This window comes from Coenobita brevimanus, chromosome 111 (assembly GCF_032717465.1).
Source record: "Coenobita brevimanus isolate Jiangsu-jjx chromosome 111, ASM3271746v2, whole genome shotgun sequence".
Taxonomy (NCBI): Eukaryota; Metazoa; Arthropoda; class Malacostraca; order Decapoda; family Coenobitidae; genus Coenobita; species Coenobita brevimanus.
The window spans coordinates 20,273,912-20,295,497 of NC_137064.1; the positions used below are offsets into that span (position 1 = coordinate 20,273,912).

Sequence of the window (21,586 nt, forward strand, 5' to 3'; positions counted from 1 at the left end):
CTGTATTTGTCTTTCCGCAGAGAATTGGAGCAGAGGAAAACAAAATTAGTGACTCATTCTATAGAGAAGATCGTTTATAAATATGGTGATGTTACAGACCCTATAACTGGCAAGAAGGTTGTTATGAGCCAATACAGGTAAGATTTTATATGTCTTAGTACAGTGACCACTTCTCTTATATGAACCCTGCTTACATGAGTTCTCTTTATCTGGTGTCCATAAGCAGTGTCAAAATTTGGCAGAGCACCCATATACCATTCCAAAAAGTGGCAAGGTGTTAAACCCGTGTAGTGACATCTTGGCCACCATCTTGACTTTTCTCAAGAATTTCAGGGGTTTTGTCTAAAATTTGATGGGTCTGAAACTAGCTCTAAGCACTCCTGTAGAGGGGTTGGGGTCTCAGCGGGTTTTTAGTTGTCAAGTAGGAGTCTTTGGGGTGAAAGTTTTCCCACAATTTTATTCCTTTAAGCCTTTTAATGTTACTGTCTTATTATCTTAAGGGTTCAGGATTACTCAGTCCCTCTTCCTTGCATATACCCTGTCTCACTGTAGGAGGTAAAAATACAGAGGAGGGGGTCTCTAGTCCTCTCACCCTATCCCTGTTAGTTGCCTTTTACGACATGCAGGGAATATGGTGGCAGAATTCTTCCTGACACAACCTGGCTTCAGAGTGGTAGCACCACCCCATAATGCGGCACAGTTGTTCCTCCTGCCACAGGATGGATGGACAGTAAGAGGAGAGTGTTAGATGCGAGAAAGATGTCTGTAGAGCAAGGAAGAGTGGCTTGTGCGTGATAGGAATGAATGGAGAGAAATTGTAAATGCGTAAATGGTGATGCAGTCTCAGTGGAATGCTCTCCCTCATCTGGTCTTATCAGCTAATCAGGTCAGGTGCGGGGAAGGGGATGGGTCCATTATGATGTAGCAGAGGTAAACCAACTCTGCTGTTGGGCCCTGCTGCAGATGTTGGATTACACTGCACAGTTGACCCTTGTGTGGTGTGGTGGGGTGAGGGGCTGTCCCTTCTTCCCTTAGAGGCTATGATACGAGTAAATGTGTGTGTGTGGATGAGTTATTTGGTGAGAGTTTTGTCCTGTCTCGACAACCCCCCCTAGGGGGAAAAATCCTAGATTTGAATTGCTACCCAAAAGTTCCAGTAATTTGAACAGAGGGAGCTAACTGTTTGTTGTTTTGCTTTTTGCTGCTAGTAGGAGTCAGCACCACCCCTTGTGTGTCAGTGTGGCCCTGCCCGTATCTGAGAGCAGACGTGTTGTTGAGCTACACTTACTGTTGTAACGTGGTGGGTAAGTGGTTTGGCAATGGCAGACCAATGGTGCTGCAATGTTGGGTCGATGTTGATCGTTTTCTTTGATATCCAAGGGATTATTCACAAGGAATTCATTCCACCCGGTCAGTCTGTCAGCAGAAAGTTTTACTGTGAAGTTTTGCAGTGTCTGGGGAGGAACATCCACCACAAATGTCCAGAACAGTAGAAGAACAAGGACTGGGTCCTGCATCATGACAAAGCCCCCACTTACACATCAATTGTCCAGCAGTTCCTGGATTCGACTAACACGATTAGTCATTCCCCACCCACCCTATTCAACTGACCCTGCCCCCTACAACTTTTCCATGTTTCCCAAGCTGAAATTATGACTGAAAGGGCGTCGATTTGACTTGATTGAGGAGATCCGGACAGAATCGCAGGAGGTGCTCAAGACCATGATACCTGAAGCTTTCCAGGGATGCACGGACTCATGGAGAAAACACTAGGACCACTGTATACATGCCCATGGGGACTATTTTGAAGGTGAGAGTGTGAACTAGGAGGTAAAGTAACATTTTTCTATACTATTCAAATTACTGGAACTTTTGGGTAGTACCTCGTACAGTATATAGATAGAGAGTTTTATGTTTGCTTTGCGTCTGAGCAGTAACTTATGCTCTTGTGAGGCATATCTATTGTCCAGTTGGAGTCAGAGAGGGTTTCTAGCAAGCAGGTTATGGTTGAGTCAGGAACTTGGTTAACAGAGTCACCTTTTGGGTGCAGTAGTCCTCGACTTAAAGCCATCTGATGTACAACCAATTCACACTTACGACAAAGACCCCATGGAGCCTTCACAAATGCTTTCGAGTTGCAACTGACAGCAATCGCAGGGGACGTTGTCATAAGCACCTCAGCCAGGCACTCACTCACATAACAAACTGTTTGTGCTGCCAGTGGTATGAATAATGGTATTGAATATCAAATTTATAATATTTAACACCTGTAATAAACAGTATGTTATTGATATATGAATGTACTGTTTATTGTTATATGTTATTGTTTACAGTTTCTCTTTACTGCAAAAATATTTATATCACACTGTATGATAGTGTGCTGCCAAGGATGCACTCATTTCATCTCAAAACCAAGCCTACAGCCTGTTTTATTTTTCCTTTGCTAAAGGAGCATGTGGGCCCTGATAGTAATGTGCAGTTTAATGCAGTGTAAAAACCCTTTTTCCTTCCATAATGTCGAGGTGAGTGGTGAGGTTGCTAGTGCCGACATAAAGTTAGCTGAGGTGTTTGTGGAGGATTTTTTTTTTATTTATTTATTTTTTTTATTTATTTATTATTTTTTAACAGAACGGAGGAAGGAAAAACAAATGAATAAAAAAAAAATAATCCATACACCAGATTACTGGTGTCCTTTGTTCTTAAAATATCTGTAACAGACTTGAACAGCTGTGGGTTGAAATTTGGAGGGAAACAACTCTGGGGAAGCTAGTTCCAGAGAGATGCAGTTCGGGGAATGAAAGAATTCTGATAGGCAGAAGTTCTGCAGTATGGCTCAGTGACATTCCAGTCATGAGCGCTACCAGATGCCCGAGTAGTACGAGGGAAGGCATGGAGAGGTGGCACCATGGACGCAACTGTGTCTGAGCATTTGCCAAAAAAAAATATCTGTAAATTAATGCAAGGGAGGCAACATTCCTTCTTACTTGCAGGGGAGGTAGTTTATTTGTAATGGCAGGGTTGTTAATAATTCTAACAGCTTTGTTCTGAATTTTATCTGGTTGTTTTAATGCAACCTCTCCACATCCATTCCACAAGGGTGAGGAATATTCAAGCTGAGAGTGCACATGACTGTTATAAATTATAGCCAACTGCTCATCAGCGAAGAAGTTACGGACTCTGTACAATAATCCAAGTTTCTTAGAGGCAGTTTTAGCAAGTGATCTAACATGAGAGGTCCATCTGAGGGCATTGTTAAGTGAGACACCAAGTAGTTCAATACTTCTGGAGATGGGAATATTAGTGGCACTGAAGGTAATGAACAAATATGGCAATATCTGTCTATTAGTCTCTATCTATCTATCTATTTATCTCGACGCCCTAATCTCGGAAAGGGTGGCCGCAGACAAAATGCCTCCAAGTCGCTCTGTCACCCACCATTTGACTACCCTCCCCCCAACTCACCCCTCCCTCCCTCATATACCTCTCAACTCCATCCCTCCACCTCATCCTCGGTCTACCCCTCCCTCTCCCTCCCTCCACCTCACCTACATACACCCTCTTAGTCAGTCTTTCATTCTCCATCCTCTTCACATGTCCAAACCACCTCAGTGTATTTCTCCTAATCTTCTCAGCCACATCCACATCCACCCCACAACGTTCCTTCACTTCTTCATTTGTCAACCTGTCCCTCCACGTCACTCCACATGCCCCTCTCAAGTAACTCGTTTCCACTGCTCTCACTCTTGACTTGTTCCCCTCTTGCAAGGTCCACGCCTCGCTTTCATACGTCAGGGTAGGGATCACAATACTATCATGCAGTGACTTCTTAACTTCCATACTCACCTCCCTATTTCTCATCATTGCTTTCAGTGTATCAACAACCTTCCTTTCCTGCTGTACCCTTTCACGCACTTCATCCCCCAAAGTTCCATCCTTACTCATCACACTACCCAAGTACTTGAATGCACTCACATTCTCCATATCCTCACCATCCAACCTCAGTGCACATCGTGACTTCATTCCTCTCAAACACCATAACTTTACTTTTGTTTACATTAACTTTCAGCTTCCTTCTCCTACACACTGACCCAAATTCTATTAGTAAATTGTATATATTTAGTTTTACTAGCATTAAAAGAGACAAGGTTGTTTTGTCCCCATTCACTGATCATAGATAGGTCTTGATTTATGGAGATGACTGTACTGAGTTGAGAGGTAGAGATATTAGACTTTGTAAATGGGTGTCTGAGTGTGAATGAACTATGTAGTGTTGAGTCATCTGCATGTGAATGGATGGGATTGTGGGTGACAGATAAGAGATCATTAATATGAACCAGGAATAGGGTTGGCGCCAGAACTGACCCCTGTGGCACGCCGGCGTTAATTGAGTGGAAATTCGAATATACATCATCTACTTTTACTCTTATTTTCCTGTCATTAAGATATAAAGAAATCAAAGGAACAAAAGACGTTAGTCCACAACAAGGGAGTTTGGACAGCAGGAAACGGTGCCATACTCTGTCGAAAGCTTTAGAAATATCAAGAGCTATTATTATAGTAATCCCCCGATTATCTACTGTAATAGAGTTAGAGGCATGTTTGGAAAATGGATCTGTCTGGATGATGCACATCTCCCTTGTCCCCCCTTCGTACATAACCTGACTTTGAAAACCACTGTAAAAGGCCACAACAGTACATCGTACAACACTTGTTCCTCTTGTTTAACATTACTCTGTCTGGTGAAGCAGACCTATAAACCACAGTCAAGCAATTACCATTGTCAAGCAGACCCATCAGCTACAGACAAGTAATCATCATTGCAGGGCTGTTACCTTGCAGAAAAACATGAGACAACTGGCTACACAAGAAAAATGCAGTGGGCACAAAAAACAATGGTAAAATGGAAGAAAGTAATTGAAAAAAAGGATAGAATAATGGTACAATATAGTAAGCTGGAATAAAATCAACGTCAGCACTCACGATTCCTTGCAGGGCTTTGTGCTGAATAACCTGCTGGCTTCATGATTCTGACTGTTGCACTGTGGCTGGTGAAGCTGTTGCACTGCACAGTACATCTCATGTGGTCTAGTGACGTATCCTGAAGAGCCCGAAGTAGGTAGAGAACAACCACAAAATCCACCATGTACGCCGTCATAACTGTCTGAGGGGAGTTGTTCACCACATGGTTGTTGGGCAGGAACTGGGAATGACTGAGGGGGTCTCTAGTGGATGCTGGGTGAACTACTGAGCCAGACAGCAAGGCAACGCCGGGCAATTCCCGGCCGGACTAAAATGTTTGTGCTGCCGTAATTTCTACACGGACACAAGCATTTTGTCCAGATAAAATGGAAAAATGTACATATAATGGTTTAAGACAGCCAGATCACAGCGTCCGGGTAATGGATCATTCGGATAACGAGCATCCAGATAATCGAGGGATTACTGTTCTATGATTATTTAAGTACCACTCTATGTTTTGAGTAACATTATTTGCAGTACTTATGCATACTATTAATTTTAAAAGTTTTTGGCCATGAGTGTGACTTCATAATATGTACTGTATATCTGACCTCCAACAGTACTATATTGTACAGTAATTCTCGATTGTACACCATAATAGAGCCAAAGGCATAACCAGATGCAGGCAGTGTCCGGATATGGAGCAATATCCTCTTCTGCGCCCTTATCCTACATATACTGAACCTACTACTGTATCTATATCCAACCTATATGTGCAGTACCCCTTCTAATTTTGGCATATTCTGTGGTCTTCCAGCAGTTTTTGGACATCAAAAATGTATTGCAGTCAGTATACAGTAAAATCTCGATGTAATGGACTTCAGTAGACTGGAATATGCTTTTATCGGACTCAAGGAGCTACCGGACTAAATTCCTATGTATCGGAAAAAGTCTGATAAAGCCAGAAGCAGACCAGACTGCCTGACCACTTCAGCTATGTTCAACACAATAAGGTAAATAAAAGACATGTTTACCAGTGTACAATACAGTATTATCTATCTATCTATCTATTGCCAGACGCCTCAATCCCGTTTGGGGTGGCCACAAACAAATCGCCTCCAAGCCGCCCTGTCCCCCGCCATTTCACTGCCCTGCTCCCAACTCACACACCCCCCTCTCTCATATACCTCTCCACCCCATCCCTCCATCTCATCCTTGGCCTCCCTCTCCCTCTTCACCCCTCCACCTCACTCACATACACTCTCTTCGTCAGTCTTTCACCCTCCATCCTCTCCACATGGCCAAACCACCTCAGTGTGTTCCTCATAACGCTTCCTATCACATCCACACCACAACGCTCCTTTATATCCTCATTCATCAGCCTGTCTTTCCGTGTAACTCCACAGGCTCCCCTTAACCCCTACACCACGGGCATGTTTACCGATGTTTTGCCTGTGCCGCGGGGTTATTCGGGCTCCGACAGACTCTCAAAAAATATTTGCCAAAAGTCAGTTATTGGTCCTAGAATATTAAAATTACATACGCTTATGGCACATACCTTCAGCTTTCTCCTGGAATGTTTGTTGAGCCTTCGTCAGTTACCGTAGGACTTGTGGAGACCTCTGAAGTTGAGTAACGAAGTCTCCACTTTACACTTCCCGACAACCCGTAATATGATTACCACAGCCATATATTAACACTATAAACACTATGATTTTCAAGTAGTTTGGGATCCATACTCCAAAAAAAACCCACTGTGAAAGCAATGAAAATTATGAGCGATTCTGACCGTCGCACTTGCGCTAGTTCGCTCTTGGTACTCTGTCATCTATTATTCATAAAACCCCTCACACTTTATATTTCTATTACTATATAACACTTATATATATCTACAGTCTTTATCCATAAGTTTCCTTCAGTAGTATTAGTTTATTGTCACTGTAGGGATTCAATTTCTTTCAGTAAAATACGTAGCATTCACTTTCTCGTCCTGTATACTAGCATTGAGAGTGAATGTCACTTTCATCTTCACTCTCATAACTCATAGTATTCAGACATGCTAGAGTGAAACTTTCACTTTCATTACTCCTAGGGTATATACTCGTATTCTTATAATACTACTCATTTACATTTCTATTTACGTTATTTACATTTCTATTTTATTTACACTGTGTTATGCACTGTCGCATGAAGTAACTTATAAAACTATTTTCCATTGTTCATGTATATTTACATTCATTACTTTCACTTGCTGTTTACACATTATTTACACATTATTTACAATTCCACTTGCACTGTTTTACTCAATAAAAAGATCGGAGTCACTCTTTTATCAATTGTCAGCCCTTTACCTCTTTCCACACGAGGTTTAGTAGGGGGTAAAGGTCACAGGGCCCTTTGTACGGGGGTGAAAAAGTCCCTGAAGTCAGCAAGAGGAAACAGACGTACCTCCACTTTGGAAGATGAGAGTAAACTGATAAGAGAGGGCCGGGTGGAGGCCTACTTAGGGGATATTCAGTACTACCAACATTAGCTCTTGAAACAGCTATGTATAGCACTGAAATGATTGGCAGGAAATCTAGACAATACATTATAAATTTGGTAGTTCCAGGTGAATGTAAATATCACTTAGGCTTCTCCCTTCCCTCCTTATATGTATATTTATTACGAAAATAGATTATACGGCATATATCAAGGGGAAAAAAACGGCGAAAATTGGCGAACGAGTGCACGTGAGGTGTTGTCAGGTGATAATTAGCCAATTCCAGGTGTATGGCACTCACTTACCTTATTTCTTTCTTGTATATATTATTTGGTATAAGAATAGGGCATAGGGCTTATTTCAATGGATGAAATCAGTGAAAAATTCCAGGGAAGATTTACTTAGCGTAGCACGGCCGGGCAGGCGAGAGGATAGGGTAATGGAGGGGGGGTAGGGAGGGGAGTCAAGAACGGGGAGAAATGGCTAAATTGTCAACAATAGATGGGAGTACAGATGAGATTAGGAGTGCTGACTAGTGTTGGACATTGGCAATACTGATAGATGATACAAGCCCCCACTTGGAAGCCCGGGTGAATTCAAAATAACACAGAATCACAAAAGCGACGCCCCGCGGTATGATCCCTTGCTCCCAAGCATCACGAAAGTGACGCCCCGCGGTTAAGGGGTTAAATAACTCATTTCCACTGCTCTCGCTCTCTACTTTTGTCCTTCCAACAACGTCCAAGCTTCACTTCCATACGTTAGAGTTGGTATCACAATACTGTCATGTAGTAACTTTTTCACTTCCATGGTCACTTCCCTGTTTCTTATCACTGCTTTCAAAGAACCAGCATCCTTTCTTCCCTGCTGTACCCTTTCAAGCACTTCACCCTCCAAACCTCCATCCTTACTCATCACACTACCCAAGTACTTAAACGTACTCACATTTTCCAATTCCTCACCATCCAACCTCGCTGTACATTCACTAACTTCACCTCTCTCAAAGACCATCACTTTACTCTTCCCTACATTCACTTTTAGATTCCGTTTCTTACACACACTCTCAAACTCATCCACCAAGCCTTGCAGCTCCCCTTCGTCTTCACTCAACAACACAGTATCATCTGCAAACAACAGTACAGGGAGTTTCCAAACACTATCCTCTCTCACCAGGGCCACTCCAACATCCACTACCCTACCTTGTACCACTTTTATTACCCCATCCATGTACAGATTGAACAACCATGGAGACATGACACATCCCTGTTTCAAACCAACTTCCAAAGAGAAAAATTCACTTAGTTCACCATCCACACACACTGCAGCCTTCGCACCATCGTACATACTCTTCATAGCATTCAACACCTTCCCATCCACTCCATATATTCTTAACACTTTCCACAATCCTTGTCTATCCACCCTGTCATATGCTTTCTCCAAATCCATGAAAGCCGCATATAACTTCTTTCCCTTCTCTAGAAACATTTCCACTAAAGATCTAAGAATGAATATCTGATCTACACAACCTCTTCCTTTCCTAAAGCCTCCCTGTTCTTCTCCAACTAATTTCTCTGTTCTTTCTCTAACTCTGTCTATAAGTATCCTACCATACACTTTTCCTATTATACTAAGAAGACAAATGCCCCTATGATTACCACACTTCTTTTTCCCCTTTTCCTTTGTACAAGGGAATAATTATACCTGACTTCCAATCCTCCGGGACTCTACCTTCCTCCCAGGCCAATCTGCACATCTTCCACATCCATTCTACTAGTATCTCTTTCCCCTGCTTCAGCATTTCACCACACACTCCATCAATTCCTGGGGCTTTCCCCGATTTAACTTTCTTCATTGCTTCCACAACTTCTATCCTACTGATTTCTTCCTGTCTTCTCACCTCCCTCCTTCTCCCTGCCATTCCCCAGCCACTTATACTCGCATTACTTCCATCCTCTGTGTTCAACAATTCCTTAAGGTGTTTTCTCCATCTGCTCACTTTTTCTCCCTTCTCCACTAGTAATCTACCATTTTTATCTTTCACTCCCCTGCTAACTTCACTTCCACCCTGTCTTACTCTTTTCACTTCTCTCCAGAACATTTTCTTACAGTCCCTCCACTTTACACTCAAATTCCTTCCAAATTCCTCATCCACTCTCTTCTTTCTCTTACTAATTTTTTCACCTCTCTCTTTCTTTCCACATATAACTCTCTCTTCCGCCTCTCAACTTCTTCCACGCCCCTATTTCTCATCCATTCATTGTATGCTTTCTTCTTTTGTGCCCCAGCCTGTTTCACCTCTTCATTCCACCATGCTGTTCCTTGCACCCCCCTCCGTCTTCTCTTCCTTCCACACACCACATCACATGCTGCACATATTTCTTCTGTAAATATCTTACACACACCTTCCACGTCTCCCATCTGCTCCAATTCATATTTGCCCAATCGTTCCTCCACTTCTCTCTTATACTCTACCCTTTTCTCATCCTCTTGTAACCTTTCCACTCTCCTTGCAACTACTCCTTCCTCTCGTCTTTCTCCTCTTCTATTCCTCCATCTTACTTGCATTCTAATTCTGGCCACCACTAAGTAGTGGTCAGAAAGTCCACTCCCCCAACCTCTATCCACTCTTGCATCCATTACACATCTTCGCATCCTTTCATCCACACACATATAATCAATCATTGCCTTCCTTTCATTCAGTTCACCACCCACCCTTCTCATCACTCGCCATGTATACCTGTGCATCATTTTATGCCTGAAGAGTGTATTGGCTCTCACCAACCCCCTCCCAGCACAAATGTCCACTAACGCATTGCCATTCTCATCTATCTCAGCAGGCACACCCCACTCACCAACTATTCCATCCACCTTCACATATATTTGTATATATATATATATATATATATATATATATACAGTGCTCGTCAGAAGTATCGAGCGCCCTGCGTCCCTCCTAAGAAACAAACCTTTCACCATTGAAAAAACATATAAATAATGCATTTTATTTACCTTTAGTGCTTCGTAGGGTAGCCTTTACATTTCTTCACGGACCTGAGACGTCTTGGAAGTGAAAGGGCGAGGCTCCTGAGGTGCTGAAGGGGTATTTTGTCCCTGGAGTCACGAATGGCGGCTTCCAGCTTAGGCAGAGAGCTGACGTCCTTCCCTTGGAGACTCTTCTTTACGAGGTACCAGAGGTTATCAGTTTGGTTGAGGTCTTGGCTATTTCCTGGCCAGTCTTTCATGAATGATACCTCGCAGTCATCAAGCCAATTGGTGACCGATTTGGCCTTGTGAGCAGGTGCACCGTCCTGTTGAAACACTCGTGCACCTGTTAGCTCGAAGGAGTCTGGTAAATGATCACATAGAAGCTCCAGGTAAACATCCTAATTCACTCTAATGTTCTTGGGAAGCACAGGCTTCCCCAAACCTTGACCAAAAAAACAGTCCCATACCATGAGTGAATCAGGATGTTTAACAGTGCTTTCAACATACCGTGGGTCAAGTGGGTCACTTACTTTGTGCCGGTACACACGTGCTTCTCTGTTACAGGTGACACTAAACGTTACCTCATCAGACCACAACACTGACAACCATTGCTCCTCACCCCAGTTAAGATATTTATTAGCAAAGGCAAGCCTACGAAGTCGCTGATTTTTTGTTAGAAGAGGGTTCTTCACAGGCCTGTGACTTGTATAACCATGTTTGTGGACCCTACGAGATATTGTTCTCACAGACACCTCACCAAACACTTCCGGGTTGCTCTCTTTTATTTTCCTTGCACCCACACGAAGATTAAACTCCACTGCACGTTTTAAATATCATCCCTTTTGTTTTATCTGCATTTACCCTTAAACCCTTTTGCCCCATACCATCTCTTCAGCTCCTAAACCTTTCCTCCGCCTTCTTCTCTTTCTCTGCAATCAACACCAAATCATCAGCATACAACAACTCCCATGGAAGTCCGTTTCTAAAGTCACGTGAGAGGGCTTTAGGTACCATGATAAACAACATGGGACTCAAAACTGACCCCTGATGCACACCAACATTCACGGAAAACCCATCACTCAAATCTCCATTCACTCTTACCTGGGTGTGAGCACCCACATACATAGCCATAACCACCCTAACCAGCCACTCCTCTACGCCAAGCTTTCTCATTGCCCACTTCTCCACCTCTCTAGGGACTCTGTCAAAGGCCTTTTCCAAATCAACAAAAACAAAATAAAGATCCCTTCTCCTACCAATATATTTTTCCTGAAGCTGTCGAACAATGAATATAGCATCAGTGGTCCCCCTAACTGGCATAAACGCAAACTGCATCTCATCAATATTCACTCTTTCTCTAATCATACCTTCTAAAACTCTCTCCATTACCTTCATTATCTGATCTAAAAGCTGTATACCTCTATAATTTCCTCTTTCCAGGGCATCACCCTTCCTTTTATACACATTTACAATTACACTCTTCAGCCAATCATCTGGGACAACACACTCATAAATAATCCTATTTATCAGGTCAGTGACTAACTTCACCCCTATATCTCCTGAGACCTTCAGCATTTCGGCAGTCAACCCAGACACACCTGCTGCCTTCCCCACCTTCATCCTGCCTATTGCCTCACTTACAGTATCAGCGTCAATCGAAGTCCAAGGGCCAGACACTGGATCTGCTGGCTCCAAACCTTCTCTGTCCCAGTCAAACTCTTCATTCAACAACCAGTTAATAATGCTGTCTCCTTGCATCTTTAATATCCTCACTGTTCACCACTACCCTTCCTTCATCATTCTTCACACACTGCTCACCTATAATATCCCGATGATCCCTCTTCACCTGACCTGCCACCCTAAATATCATATTTTTCCTTTGCCCATGATTTAGGTTATCAAGTAAAAGTCTCTGTGACTCAGACTTTGCCCTGAATACCTCTCTTCTAGGCCTACGCTTGGCAGCCAAATATTCCTCTCTGCTACCACCCTTCTTCCATTCCCGGAAAAGCCTTCTTTTCTCCTTAACTGCAGCTTCTACACCCTCGTCCTACCACCAAGTTACTTTATGTCTTGGTGGTCCTCTTGTCCAGCCTCATGTTACATCAGTAACTCTCAAGAGATTGTTCTTGAGGGCTCTGTACTCTTCATTAATGCCTCTGTCTACAGCTTCCTGTTCAGCCACCACTCTCCTCAACTCGCTGTAGAAGGCATCCCTTACTACTAGGTTTTTCATCTTCCATATTTTCCCCCTAGGTACATAAGTCCTCTTTTTCATCACTCGATCTTTAAGCACCATATCACAAATCAATAGTTTGTGCTGCTGCACACATTCCTCACTTCCTATAACTTTAACCCGCCGCGTCCCGGAGACGTGAATTCACGCCCTCACATGATGTGCACTGGTATCCCGGAGACATAAATTAATGCAGCAACATTGCAAGGACATTGCAAGGTCCCTAATTTGCACAATTTTCAATTTTCATGAGTGATTTTTGGCACATATACACGGGACACCTTCCTCTACAAGATGCCAGGCAGGGACAATGCCTTACCCAGCATGACCTCCTCCTCCCCCCCCCTGCATGACCTTTTCTCACCAATTCACCTGTTATCAGTGACCTGGCCAGTAAAGCCATGTCATGCCGCGGTACGAAATTCAGGGCCAGAGTGATTCCCCAATTGATGACAGTGTAGAGGACAAACATTAGAGGAAGAAACAGTCAGAAATGATGATCAGGTAATGTGGCAAAAAAAAGTCAGGAATGGTGATCATTTAGTAAGTGAAACAATGCTTATAATTCCTATATTACCGTTTGAAAACCAATATACTCTTGTTCTACATATAATTTCATACCAAATAAATAAATAAATACCGTTTATGAGTGGTGTAGAATAGTTATCCTCCCATTGAACTCGTTTTCTTTGGTGCCAGCCTGATAGAAAACCCTGTAAGGTAAGGATGTACTCCTACCTGGATCGAGTATTTTAAACCTCAGGTGAGCGATTTCTCTATGAATTTTCGATGTTTCTCACCAAAAGCGAATGTTTGAGCCCCCCAAAAATAAAGGTCCAAAAAAGTCGGGACTGGGGCGTACCACTGCCCAGAAAACGTTGGGATGGGGCGGGTTAACATCCCTCACTAACCTCCTATCGTCCCTCCTAACCAGAAAATAATCTATCTGACTGCTATTTCCCTCAGACTCATACGTAATTAACCTACTGTCTCTTTTCCTAAAATATGTGTTGCACACAATCATGTCCGTTGCCTCCCCAAACTCGAGTATCCTTTCCCCTTCTGCATTCCTCATACCATACGCACATCCCCCATGCACTTCTTCATAACCTTGTGCTGCTTCACCTACATGACCATTTAAGTCACCTCCCATAACCACTATCTCATCATCCCGCATACCACCCACTACATATATTAAATCATCCCAATATCTATCTTTCTCTGCTTCATCCAATCCTACCTGTGGAGCATATGCCAATATAATCGCAGCTATCCTTCTACTGAACAGAATTTTCAATACCAATATCCTATCGCCTACTCTCATAACATTTATAACATATTCCACCCATTTCTCCGCAACCATCACACCAACACCTCCATATCCGTCTGTCCCCCCTTGCCAAAACAACTTTTAGCAACAGTCCTTCCCAACAATCTTTCTGGCTGATCCACCCCTGTACCGGACTTCCTGCAAACACGCCACATCTACCCACCTCCTACTGAATGCCTCAACAACTTCCCGCGCTCATCCCCTCAAACTTCCCACATTCCATGAACCCACCCTCATCCCCCTGGATGATTTACTCTCCTCAGGCTTGCTTTGATACTTAATTTGTTTTGTCATCTTCAGTATTAATAAAGGGGATAGATATACCACAGGCCCCACTCACTGCACAGTCCCAGGTCCAGGCAATGGATCTGGGACCCCTAGCCCACCAGCTTACCAGTGGCTGTGGTAGTGGCCTTGGGGCACCCTGCCAGGACAGCTTCAGGGACACCCTCCAAGCGCGCCTTGTCACTGTATATATATATATATATATATATATATATATATATATATATATATATATATATATATATATATATATATATATATATATATATGTAATATATATATATATATATACACACACACACACACACACACACACACACACACATACAGTGCTCGACAAAAGTATTGTGTGCTTATGTCAAGATGCGCAATACTTTTGGCGAAAAAAGAATCACCCTTTTTGGGGAGAAATTATTTAGCCAGAAGTTTTGGGCGCTAACATGACGTCATGGCAGCCTGATGTCTTACTGCGCGCTGGTTAGCTGGCGCCTCAGTTGCCTGCGGGCTGCATGGGAGAGGGGAACCCAGCCGCTCCTCCCTCTCTTGTTGCGCTGTTTTTTACCCAGTGAACCGCAGTGTTTTGGCCTTCACTACTTTAATATAGCCCCTACCCGTGAATTGTCTAGTGAAATAATATCAAAGATCATTGCTCTAAAGGAGGCAGGCCACCCCACGAAGGAAATTAGTGATTTGGTTGGTGTGGCTCGGTTGACAGTGTGGAGGTGGTGTGCCCGTTGCCGAGTGGAAAATAGTGGTGACGTTCCTACAAAGAAACCACAGTCTGGTAGGCTCAGGAAAACTTCCCTGAGGTCTGTTAATGTGCTCAAACGTGCAGTGGAGTCTAATCCTCATGTTACTGCAAGGAGAATTAAGGAGAGCAACCCGGAAGTGTTTGGCAAGGTTTCAGTGCGCACCGTTTCTCGAAGAGTCTATGAACTTGGTTACACAAGCCACAGGCCTGTGAGAGAACCTCTTTTTACACGTAACCAGCGACTTCATAGGCTTGCCTTTGCTAACAAGTAACTTACCTGGGGTGAGGACCAACGGTTGTCAGTGTTGTGGTCTGATGAGGCAACTTTTACTGTTACCTGTAATCGAGGAGCGCGGGTGTACCGGCGCAGAGGTAGTGACCCGCTTGACCCCCATTACGTGGAGGGCACAGTTAAACACCGATTCACTAATGGTATGGGGTTGTTTCTCTGGTAAGGGGTTGGGGGAGCTTGTTGTGCTTCCCAGGAACTGCAGAGTGAATCAGGACGTTTACCTGGAGCTGCTTTGTGATCATTTACCAGAGTCCTTCGAGCTCACAGGTGCACAAGTGTTTCAGCAGGAGGGTGCACCTGCTCATAAAGCCAAATCTGTCACCAACTGGCTTTGTGACTGCGAGGTCTCCTTCATGAAAGACTGGCCAGGCAATAGCCCAGACATCAACCCGATAGAAAGCCTCTGGTACCTCATAAAGAAGAATCTCCAAGGGAAGTACGTGAGCTCTCTGCCTAAGCTGGAAGCAGCCATTCGTGAGTCCTGGGCAAGTATATCACCCCAGCACCTGAGGAACCTGGCCCTTTCACTTCCACGACATCTCAGGTCCGTGAAGAGGCACAAAGGAAACCCTACCAAGCATTGAAGGTAATTCTATCTATCTATCTATTGCCAGACGCCTCAATCCTGTTTGGGGTGGCCACAAACAAATCGCCTCCAATTCGCCCTGTCCCCTGCCATTTCATTGCCCTGCTCCCAACTCACACCCCCCTCTCTCATATACCTCTCCACTCCATCCCTCCATCTCATCCTCGGCCTCCCCCTCCCTCTTCCTCCCTCCACCTCACTCACATACACTCTCTTTGTCAGTCTTTCACCCTCCATATAATTATAATGCATTATTTACATGTTTTATCCATAGTTGAAAGGTTTGTTTTGTTGGGGGGACGTTGGGTGCCCAATACTTTTGTCGAGCACTGTATATTATATATATATATATATATATATATATATATATATATATATAAATTATATATATATATATATATATATATATATATATATATATATATATATATATATATATATATATATATATATATATATATATATATATATATATATATATATATATATATATATATATATATATATATAATATAATACATATAATATAATATATATATATATATATATATATATATATATATATATATATAATATAATATAATATATAATATATATATATATATATATATATTTTATATATATATACATTTATTTTGTATACATATACGCAGTAATCCCTGTAGTAACCGAACACTCAATTCCCGGATAACCAAGTGTCTGGACATTTTGGGCCTGGGCCTTCGGAACCTAAAAATGGCCCCAAAAAACAAAAAAGCCAGAAAAATCTGAATCTTACTTTTTTTTTCAACCGTACATTGAACTTGGCGCGCAGCACCGAACACCTGTGTTTTCACACGTAGTAGAGCGGCCCCCTGCTCTCCTCTCTCCAATTACTGCCTAACTACCGTCTTGACTAGACGCTCATTGCAGTGGCTGGTGTCGTGCTCGTTTTTATGAATAAACAGTGAATAAACTGCAATACCTTGCCACTAGACCACATGGGAATTTACATTGTTGTGCAGTATTAAAAAATTAGAATTCAGAGTGCAAAGGATTAAGTGCTGAGTGCAAACTGGCGTGGTGCAAGTAAGAATGGAATGCGCAGTGTTAAACAGTTATAAATTCACAGTGCTACGGATTAAGTGCAACAGAACACTAAATTACTGTATGTGCTTCAAGAGCATTTTCACCACTGCCAGAGCCTTAGAGGCGGCGGCCATGGACGTGCTTTAACCTGCCCGGTCTCGGAGACGTGAATTCACGTCCTCACATGATGTGCACTCATATCCCTGAGACGTAAATTAACGCGGCAACATTTCAAGGACATTGCAAGGTCCCTAATTTGCACAATTTTCAATTTTCACGAGTGATTTTTGGCACGTATACATGGAACACCTTCCTCTACAAGATGCCAGGCAGGGACAATGCCTTACCCAGGATGACCCCCCCCCCCGCATGACCTTTTCTCAGCAATTCACCTGTTATCAGTGACCTGGCCAGTAAAGCCATGTCATGCCACGGTACGAAATTCAGGGCCAGAGTGATTCCCCAATCGATGACAATGTGGAAGACAAACATTAGAGGAAGAAACAGTCAGAAATGATGATCAGGTAATGTGGCAAAAAAGTCAGGAATGGTGATGAGTTAATGAGTGAAACAATGCTTATAATGCTTATATTACTGTTTGAAAACCAATATACACTCGTACTACATATAAATTCGTATCAAATAAATGAATAAATACCGTTTATGAGTGGTGTAGAATAGTTATCCTCCCATTGAACTCGTTTTCTTTGGTGCCAGCCTGATAGAAAACCGTGTAAGGTAAGGATGTACTCCTACCTGGATCGAGTATTTTAATCCTCAGGTGAGCGATTTCTCTATGAATTTTCGATGTTTCTCACCAGAAGCGGTTGTTTAAGCCAACAAAATAAAGGTCCATAAATGTCGGGACTGGGGCGTACTACTGCCCAGAAAACGTCGGGATGGGGCGGGTTAAGTACCGTGTACAGTAATCCCTCCAATATTCGACGTAATAGAGCCAAAGGCATGTCCGGATAGTGATCCTGCCTGGATATTGGGCCCCAGCCTCCTGGACTTGTACTTATGGACCCTAACTTAGAAAAACACCTATACAACTCCCTCTGGACATGCATTGCACCTATTTAAGACCCAAATCACACCAATAAGGGACATAAAAGACTGAAATAAATGCAAAAGAACCATAAAATGAGGTTTTAGAGGTGAGTTTATACAATATTAAACATTCTGGGTACTTACAAGTCCCTGGCTCCTGGACTGGTTTGAACCGCCAGTTTGCTGTCCACAGTTAATCTCTGCACTCTAAATTCTAATTTCTTAACACTGCACAACACTGTAAATTCCCGTGTGTTCTAGTGGCAAGTTATTGCAGTTTATTCACTGTTTATTCACAAAAAACAAGCACCTGTGGCTTGCACTGCTATAAGCATCTGCTCTCGATTGTAGTTTGGCTGTGACTGTTGATGATGGCGGGGTAACAGAGTTGCCAGATCGCAATGGCCACATTACCAAACTCCTCAACTTTCATTACCAAATTAGTAAAGCTAGCAGTTCTTCACTAATTATATATACAAATGGAAATACATGTAATCACACTCCTTATAATTAACACCATGTTGATTATTTTCACTCTATGTAGGGTAGCAGATTAATCAGAGAGAGCAAACAATCCACCATCTCCATCCTGTGTATCCTCATACATGTGAAAAATCCATTTGGTTATGCATTATTCTGATTCATTACCAAACGAATTTTTCATTACCAAATTGGCCCACACTTGGTAATGAAAAATACCAAATGGCAACCCTGACAGGGGAGGGGGAGGAAGGAAGGGGTGAAGGGACCGTGGTGTAATAGCTGTTCGGCGCCATGCGGCAATTTCAAATTACGGGAGGGAAAAAAGTCAGATTTTTTTTTATTTTTTTGCGGTTTTTGGTCCATTTTGGGAATATCGGATCCCGGGACGATTATGTCCGGTAAGTGGGGATGTTCGGATATTGGGTGTTCGGATATTAGAGGGATTGCTGTACACTGCTATGTATTATCCATATTCACTTCTAATTCCTCATTCTCTGGTTCCTTTTAATTTATTTCATGCTCTATGTCCAATGTTGGTCTGAATAGGGTCTGAAATAGGTGCTATGCATGTCTAGTAGGGAGTTATTTAGATGGCTTTCAAAGTTAGGCTGTGTTAGGGTCCATAAATACCAGTCTAGGAGGCAGGGGCCCACTTTCCGGACATGCCTTTGGCTCTATTACATCGGATAGTGGAGGGATTACTGTATAAAACAAATTAGTATGAAACGACAGATCGTTAAAAGAATACGGCTGACATGAGAGATTGACATTAGTGATTGGTACTAAGGAGGGAATAATGCAACTTAAAATTGATAAAGGGGAAGGATGTCAAGATAAAAAAAAAGAACATGAGGCAGCTCAGAGATATACTGTAATACTGTAGTATAGTTCTTTGGAAACGGATGTGTTTAGTTAAGTTTGCCATCAACCTATTCTTTAAATGCTAATGGTGGCTGTGACTGTTTCACAGCATGTCAGAAAATCCCAAGCTGGTAACCTCGGATACGAAGGATGCCAAGCAAAATAATAGCACTTTGATCTCAATATTACCTAATGGCTAAGGCTTTGAGACTTTCCTTTGAGCATTATGTCCATTGCTATGACATTCATTATACATGATATGAAGCTATGGGAGTTATACAGTGAACTCTCACATTTGGCGAGTAATAGGTGCGAAAAAAAAAATCGCCAAACTGAAATTTGTGAAATCTGAACTGAATAACTAATGGGAAAAAAATAAATTGGTTCTGAGCATCCATGACTGGACTGAGTTTCCACCTATATTACAACATTACTGGGTGTAAATCACGTGATAAACACACATAACATGATTCAATTTAATTTATTTTAGCCAAGAAACAACACAAAACACACAAACTCACATAAGAAAAGAAAATAATGGGCGTCATATGAACGTGGTGTATGGTGCCTGGATGCCTTAGTTGGTGGTCTGCCATTCCACATTTCTGTGTTTCATCAGCCATTATGTGTTCTCAAGTTCTCAGCACAGGTAGGAATCACAATAAAACACAGATAAAATGCTGCACACGTGATGATGGTTGTCTGAGAAGTGTACCGCATGTGATGGTGGCTGGCAGAGAAGTGTAAACAATGATGTCTTGGAACTAGGGTTGCCAGAGTCTTTTGACCAAAAGTAGCGGAAACTGGCCTCAAAAGTAGCAAATTTTGGTATAAAGTAGCCAAACATAATTATTTACAGTATAGAGAGAGAGTGAAATTCAAAGTTTTTAACCCCTAGGGTACGCAATTCTCCAGCCTCGTCTGTCCCCCAGGACGCAAAAACAGGCCAATTTTTCGACCTCCTCAAAGGTTAAAAATTTTATGCCCGATTTATAGAGCTTGAATTTACACACCTGAAAATGCAAAACCCACCCTCCTAGACCCAATAGTTACCAAGCTGTGGTCCGTCAAAGTTTATAATAGTTACCCATCGCAGCCCTGGCGAGAAAGAAAATACGCCGCTCGCACCTGTTTTCTTCGCAACAATACGTACAAAAATCACCAAAATCAATTTTTTTTTGGTGTGTATAGATGTTATAAACCATTGTAATGTGCTTAGAAAAAAATAAAATAGTAACAAACACCCCAAATAAATATGATAAATAAAAATTATCCTTCCCTCCTCTCCTATCCTCATACCTCCAATCCCCTCCCTCCCCTCCCCTTCCCTTCCCTTCCCTTCCCTTCCCTTCCCTTCCCTTCCCCTCACCTAACCTCCCCTCCCCTTTCCTCTTCCCCCTTCCCTCTCCACCGAGCTGTCAAATTTAGCAAGGGAAATAGGTCATGAACCCTCCAATAAAAATATAATAAATAGTAATAATTATCCTCCCCTTCTCTCCCCTCTTCAAACCTCCAGTCCCCTCCATCCTCTTCCCTTCCCTCCCCTCCTCTCCTCTCTCCTCTCCTCTCCTCCCCTCGCCTAACCTCCCCCCCCCCCTCCGAGCTGTCAAATCTAGTTTACGTTTCGTTTCGTTTTGAAGGCTCCAACATGCTTCCATGCGTCAGCATAAAATAAAATGTCTTTTTCAAGTGGGTTTCAACTAAAGACAGCTAAAGTAATTGTGGTGTGGATATCTGTATGCTGACACCAATAAATTACAGGTAATGATTCAAAAACATGTGCCATAAAGCGTAAAAAATACGCAAAATATTCGAGGCCGGGGAGGTGCTAGGGGGTGCGGGTAGGGAGTGGGGGATAGGGAGAGCTGGTAAGGCCAGAAGGGGGTGGATGGGGATCGAGGGATGGGAGACCACCACCACAAGACACAAAGGAAGGGCCAAAGTGGAGTACAGGGACATGGAGGGAGGGTAGGGGGAAATACCCTTCCCCCAGTTGACTGGGGAGGGGAATGTGGGGGGGATCCACATGGGAGAGGGGGATGCATGAGGAGGGGGTGGGAGGGGTTGTTGTGGTGGTAAGAACGGTGGGAGGTAGGGTAGTAAACAAGGTAGTGGAGTAGAAGGACATGGCAAGAGGGAGGTGGGGGGTACATCCCCCACCGCCTGTTACCAGCCTGGGTCCCCCTTCCGGTGTGTCCAACACCTAGTTCTGATTGGT

At 42.9% G+C, this 21,586-nt stretch overlaps 1 protein-coding gene across 1 annotated transcript in view; it reads left to right on the forward strand.

The window, feature by feature from the left end:
* Nucleotides 1–21,586, forward strand: part of mRpS17 (mitochondrial ribosomal protein S17) — a 231,456-nt gene that overhangs the window by 119,392 nt on the left and 90,478 nt on the right. Inside the window, exon 3 of the mRNA XM_080286312.1 lies at nt 21–137. Within this exon, the coding sequence (XP_080142438.1) occupies nt 21–137 (117 nt within the window). The remainder of the gene's footprint in view (nt 1–20; nt 138–21,586) is intronic.